The sequence below is a fragment of the Opisthorchis viverrini genome (assembly GCF_000715545.1).
Source record: "Opisthorchis viverrini unplaced genomic scaffold opera_v5_297, whole genome shotgun sequence".
In the NCBI taxonomy this organism is placed as follows: Eukaryota; Metazoa; Platyhelminthes; class Trematoda; order Opisthorchiida; family Opisthorchiidae; genus Opisthorchis; species Opisthorchis viverrini.
This window is the reverse complement of record NW_008751954.1, coordinates 138,187-145,257: the sequence shown is the minus strand read 5'-3', so window position 1 is coordinate 145,257 and position 7,071 is coordinate 138,187. Positions and strand designations below refer to the sequence as shown.

Genomic DNA, 7,071 nt, shown 5'->3' with positions numbered 1-7,071 from the left:
CAAGACCACTGGGGAATCGATTGTGGCTGCTGGACCCACTGTTCAACCTACTCAAACAACTTTACCCGCTTCATTGTTGTGTTCCTCCTCACATTGCTATTGACAGTGTAGATACTGCTTCATACAAACTGCTTGTTCGAGACACAGCTGTTCATCAGATGTCGGCTGTTAGATCCTCCTTATAACTACAAAACTGGTAGCTTTCCAAATGGCAAGTCCCATCTTAAAAAACCTGTCGACGTCAGTGATGAATGAATGTACTGACTTGCTGAAGTTGCCTTTACCCTACTTTGTCTAGGCCATGGGGGCTTAAAAAACCTGCCGACGTCAGTGATGAATGTACTGACTTGCTGAAGTTACCTTTACCCTACTTTGTCTAGGCCATGGGGGTAGGATGTTCACCTTAACTTGGGTGCTCCCGTCAGGTAATTATAGGAAGACAATTCTCGATTCCTCAAGTTTTCACCTTCGAGCTCAACAGGAAACTTCTCAAAAACATTCCCCCACTTTGGTGGAACTGGTCACATCCAAGGTCATATTTGGTGAGATCAGTCGTTTCGGCAATGAAACGGACGTCAGAACAAACACTACACATCGTACAGGAAACTACTCACAAGGTTGTTGAAAACTCTTCGACTGTGAGTAGTTTCTTCTATGAAAATATACTGCGATATCTCGAATATCGTACCAACTGAAACATGAGGCAGCCAGTGTGCAGCGCATTCAGTTCAAGAACATCATAAACGAGAGATTCAGTTAGGTTTCTGGAGAAAACCAAATCGATTTGCAAATGAGTGTATTTCTCAACTACACACCGTATTTTCATTCATGGCGTTCGCTTGTATAATAATCGCCATGCCGTCCCAGGATTATCATTCTGTTTATTCCACAGAAAATTCGGATTCATCCATCAAGTGTTGGTGGAATAATAGTACAAAGAACCACTCGCATCGCAGTAATTCAGGGTTTGGCCAAGAAAGTGCATTGCAATAGCAGTAATAGCAGTGGAACTCTAATCCGTTCCTCCCACTCCTTGGTGCAGACGAAACACTGGGATTGTATGAGGATAGGATGACGACTGCTCAAAGGAGGGTGATAAATACCATCATTCATTCATTCATTCATTCATTCATTCATTCATTCATTCATTCATTCATTCATTCATTCATTCATTCATTCATTCATGCATTCATTCATTCATTCATTCATTCGGCATGTTTGGTTTGAATAATTTCGATGCATTGTTCACAGCTCGACCCGGTTTATGATTGAACCTCACTGTCGACGTGCAAAACATCCCGCGTAGAAGTCAAAACGCGTTACGTACGTGCTTGTTAGGTAGGCCAAACAGTTGTCTTCTACCTCAGAAATCACTGCCAGAAGTATCCGATACCAAAAGCAACCTAATTCTGGCAAGTCTACCTCCCTGTCAAAATCGATATTTCAACTCACGAAGAATGCGGTGATACTGCGAATGTAGCGTGTCGACATGCAAAACATTCCGTGTAGAAGTCAAAACGCGTTACGTACGTGCTTGTTAGGTAGGCCAAACAGTTTTCTTCTACCTCAGAAATCACTGCCAGATGGATCCGATACCAAAAGCAACCTAGTTCTGGCAAGTCTACCTCCCTGTTAAAATCGATATTTCAACTCATGAAGAATGCGGTGATACTGCGAATGTAGCGGTTGGAAGCAGTAGTTGGCGTTACCTTGTGAAACCTAAAGACCATCACAAAACGACTGCAGTATGAAGCATAAGGAGACCAGCAGTGCTTTTTTCTCAACAGTGAACACATCGTACTAAATCACTCCGAATATACAAAGATGCCCTGCATAATTTCGACTATATACAAATATTGTCACGTTTATGGTAATGATTACCGTTCAACAATTAACCACAAACAATAATTCCTGGTGGAAAATCACCAAATATATACCTATTAAAAAGCAGGCAGCTCAGTTGTCCTCAGGCATCTGAAACAACAACAGTAATGGGATACTAGTGTAACAGCAGATACTACTGATGAGTCATGCGAGTAATATGTGGTTTTATCGTAACTCCGCCTCAGCGCCTAATGGATGGTAGGGTTTATCACGGAACTTGGGAAACCGTTCTGTAGCATTCATTTACGGAAGGAGACGCATGAGGATGTTCAGTTTCAAAAAATAAGTTTCATATGGGATGGTTACTTTCCTGTCCAATGGTTTGTAACTGTTTATTTGGTGCTTGCTAATAAACGGTTTTACGGCGCAGGGTTTTCCTCCTTACACTGGTAGCTGTTTCCAAGAATGATTTGTTGTATCAATTTAGCGTTCTCTCTGTAGGAGGTGACCGTCTTCGGGAATAGTTTCCATCATTGTGTTTATCCCACATGCTGTCTGAGAACTTTTATTACTCATTATGGATTATCCTCCTTACACTGCTAGTTGTTTCTAAGACTGATTTGTTGTGTCAATTTAGCCTTCTCTCTGTAGGAGGTGACCGTTTTCGGGACTAGTTTCCATCATTGGGTTTATCCCACATGCTTTCTGAGAACTTTTATTACTCATTATGGATTGCTCGACTCGAACTGTGACCAGAAAAAAATTTGCCACACGATTTTCCCATTTTTTTGAAAAATGTCTCCTACTCAAGCTTTGCTCTACCGTTTACCTCTTTATAGGCAATAACCTCAACGGCAGAATCCATATCCGACTCCAAGGATCAATAACTTTCAGTTGCGAAATCACAGCCCGTCCATCCACAGCTGAGAGATGAAACGTTCTCAGACATATGGTAGAAGATAATCCTCTACTGAATAAAGTAGATATTTTAGAGGACAGTGTGCAAATTGAACATACTGATCCAGTTCCAGAGCGAGCCAAAGAATTTGTGAGCTCATCCACCATTCATCTGGATTCGCGACGGAAATCTTCGGCTCATCTGCAGTCACGAGCTCAGTCAGAAGAGCGTAAAACTGGTCAAAGTAGGCCTAGCACAACGCCTTCCACCCCTGAGCATGCCCGTCGAAATTCCCACTTATCTGCTGGACAAATTTCTGATATCAATGCACCCATGGATCAAACGGAGCCCCGGGTACCTTCAGTAGGTCAGCTGCGTGATTATTTCAATAGTTTAGGCCAAACCAACTCCACTAGCAACGCGATCCAAAACGGTCCGCCTTTGAGGAAATTATCATACACACTTCCACGTAAATCAATCCAGGTGTTGAGTGTGAACACTGATTTGGGTGATGCTCCCCTGGAGCATAACACATCCGTGGAAGAACTACGCCAGATGTTTGAGCGAGGTGAAGTTAACAAGAGGCTAACAAGAGGTCAGTCCTTGGAAAAAGTGACATCCCCGGGGCGTGATTTATCAAGGAATTCCATGTCAAAATCGGTGGAATTCTTCTGCCGCCCACCTAAATTTCGTACCCCAAGTCCTATATCTCATAGCAAGCTTCCAACACCTCCTCCCCTTCCATTACCTCCATCACCAGAACTGATTGACACACATTTCAACAGAACCGCCTCCAGTTCAATCCGTTGTCGAGGCAGACATGGTTCGAGGCGAAACTTTGTTACTCAAATGAAACAATCTGCTCAACCAATACTGTCGATGCACCTCCCCTTTCGCTCTAGATCTCTTGCCTTGGACAGAGGAACTTCTGACTTTCCTCCCAAAGGAACGCGTTACCGTGCAGGGTCAATCACCCAGCGTTCTCTCTCCCCGGTGGAACCGCCGTCCGGCAATCCGCAAAGATACAAGGATACAGGCATGTGTACCGTGCAGTCCGGTATGGCAGCATATCGACCGGCGTTGAGGCAAACCGATAGTGGGAAACGCGATAAAGCAATACAGTCCAACAACAGATCTCTGATTCCCATTAATTCCAAGGGTGAACTTATTCACGTACAGCCCAGTGACACAGATGGTGTCTTTGTGCGCTCAGCTGTGGTTTACGAACGCGTCCCAAATGCCCTAGAGCAAAACGCCCCAAAACAATTTGTCACCACTTACGTGATTTCCGATGGTCCCTATCCTAGTCGATCGACAATTCAGGCGACCAATTTCTGGGTAGCTGAAACTGCCTTACAAGATGCTAAAAAGGATGGAATCATCACACCGTACCGAACACAGGCGCTGACACGCACTGGATCGGAACAATCAGTGAACCAGAGAAGTGGAGCTAGAAGTCAGACAAGGGAAACCCAAGTTTCAATGCCCCGTACTTACCCTTCGTCAAGCGGATCTAACCGTATTGCAGCCCGTCCGAGAAGTGTGCCCATTGGCCCGAAGGTTCACCAGCAAGTGCCAAAAACACCTTCACCTTGCGGTCAACCACCAGCGTTACCAACTCCCCCACCAGCTGAGATACATCCCTATATTTTGCGATGCAGCAGTATGAATACCAGTCCAAACCGAGTGCCCTACACTTGGTTGCCTACAAAAGACTCTTCGGTTCAGTGCAACCGTCCGGCACAATATTATCCATCTCCTACGCGATCTTGGTCAGTAAAGTCTCTATCACCACCACCATATCGAACGCCTATACTCAGTTCACTTCAGGGACAAAAGAACCCATCGGTAAAACGTGAAAAGCCGATGCAGTCAAACATTAGACGAACTCAGTCAATGCGGCTGACTACGTCCGGGCAAAGCTTGTCAGGGGAAGATAAGAAAAGGCTGGCCCTCGTGCCAAAACGCTATCGTCCACAGACTGGTGTGTATCGATCAGAATCTGAGCGAATTCGGGAAGCTAGTGAACGTCGCAGGTGGATGCAAAAGGCCGAATCAGTGAATCGCGAGCGACAAGCCTATCACGAATTGCGGGGGAGCTGGTCTCCGCCACACATCAGAAGTGCAGCACGCTACGTTCCGAATGATTTGGAGGAAAACACGGAACGAGAAATTCGAGACAGAGTAAGAAGACGTAAACCACTGTCACCCGTTCCACCGTTATTCACACGGGTTTTTGTTGAAGATTGTGGCACGCAAACCCCGGCATATAAAGTGAACGAAGCAGTTCAGTGCAGCTATTCACCGCAGCCAACTCGTGACATCCCTAGTCCTTTCCACGTAAACGACGGTGTAGACACAACACCCATCACCCCAGGCTTTGCAGAGAAACGTGCATACTTCGAGCAACTCATTAGGACCAACAAACTTCTTGCGCGTTGCTCCTTTTGTTCTGATTGTTATCATTGTCCACCAGGGCAAACACCTCACCACAGCACCTATGCCAGCTGGGACTCCGATTTGAATGCGATTGAGAGCGTTTCCATGCGACCACATTCGACGCAAACAGAAGACTACAACCCCAAATACCGAAAAGTCGAAAACTATCAACATGTTTCAAGTTTGTCCGATCCTCGAAATTACACCGACCCGTACCGTCCTTCTTATGGGACCTTCAATGGCAGCTATGAACCTAGCCAAACTGGGCCTCAGCAGTATTCGTCCAGTCTGTACCTGGCTTCCAAACCTGTACGTTCTGCCAGATGGGATACAATGTATAGAGATTATGACCCCAGACAAAGCACTGGCTGTGAGAGCTGTTCGATTGACCACGAATATTACGCCAAAGCACAAAATGCCATGCCAAAAGTTGCTCCTAATCCTCCCAAAAAAGAATATAACTACAACACACACTATCCATCCTGGGTCACGACTACTAGTAATGACTACCGACCACAATCACACGCGGAACTTGTCCATTCCCCGACACTGACCACTTATCCAACACAGAATACGACCAAGTACCTGACTCGGTACGAGTACCCAGTAACTGGAGGATTCCATTCACCACCTTGTCGGTTCTATACTACTACAACAAGTAAACCTGGATCGATCGAAAGCCTAAATGATCGCTGCGAGACCGCTGAAGTAAGCACAGCAACCACAGCAGCTGACCTTGCTGCCTACCGAGGTCGGGTGAAACAAATCGTTTGTGAACTAAATGAGCGTGAGTACAACAATGCATACAAAAGCAGTCAGGAAGATCTGCATCAAGTGGCCATTTTACGACGTCCTTACCACTACGCACTTGACTAGACGATTTATTCACAGCTGAATTAAGTTTACTTCACAACGCGTTTTCAACCTATAGACTAACGCCTGGTCCTCAGGAGGGCGAACGAGCTGCTCAGGCTTCCCATGTGGATGCGCCAGCCTACTATCTCTTTTCTGTGTGTTTATATGACTAATTTGAAGGCCTTGCTAATCTTTATGCTTTATTATTAGTCTTACGCGCAAAAAAAACGTTTTTCGTATTGATAGATATTTCAAAATTTATTCGTTACAAACTATGGTGTTTTTCATAAATTCTCTGTGGTGACATTTACAAGATTTGATTCAGGACAATATGCGAAATTCGTCACTAGCTTAACTTCTGTGGTGCTCACTGGAATTTCGAGGAAAGCCCTGTAGGACCATAGGTGCATTACTAAGACAAAACACGGTAATTTCTCTGGAGGTAGGTCACCATGGAAAAAGGGTGTTCCGTAGCAATGTTGTGGAATGTAGGTAGTTACTGTTTAGAAGCTATATAAGCACAGGCAGAAGAAGAGGAATTCACCCACTCAACCCTGCACTGACGATGTCACCTCGATTGGTGATGAAATGTTTGCAATCCAACTGTCAAGCTCGGTCTCAATACGCTTCACAAAAGGCTGCTGAAAATTCTTGGACAGCCCATGACCGGTTCCGCCCTTCTTGGGGTTCATCAGATACGCGCAGTCACCCAGTTTCCGCCAAATTTATGTTCTACTTGAACCCAGATTGCACGAAGTTAGCGAAATGTACTCATTTGCAAACAAATTTGGTTTTTCCGAAGACTCACCTGGAACCAACCCGAATCACTCGTTTAGGATGTTTCCAAGCAACTGAATGTGCTGCGATGGGCCACCTCTCTCCACTGATGGTGGACTACAATGAGGATAACATCCATGGAGCAGCATGTGCCTCATATCGGGGGAAAAGCATGAACAAAATAATCATTCTTTGTAATATACTACTCATAAGGTTGCTGAAAATCCGTTGACAGCCCACGACCGGTTTCGCCCTTTCTGGGGCTCATCAGGTAGGCG

At 45.2% G+C, this 7,071-nt stretch overlaps 1 protein-coding gene across 1 annotated transcript in view; it reads left to right on the top strand.

Annotated features, from left to right (window-relative positions):
* The window catches only part of T265_09680 (hypothetical protein), a gene marked incomplete at both ends in the record, with an annotated part of 32,748 nt that extends 26,711 nt beyond the window's left edge, over positions 1 to 6,037 (top strand). Inside the window, one exon of the mRNA XM_009175835.1 lies at positions 2,664 to 6,037. Coding sequence (XP_009174099.1) covers positions 2,774 to 6,037 — 3,264 coding nt within the window. The remainder of the gene's footprint in view (positions 1 to 2,663) is intronic.
* Positions 6,038 to 7,071: the final 1,034 nt, after the last annotated feature.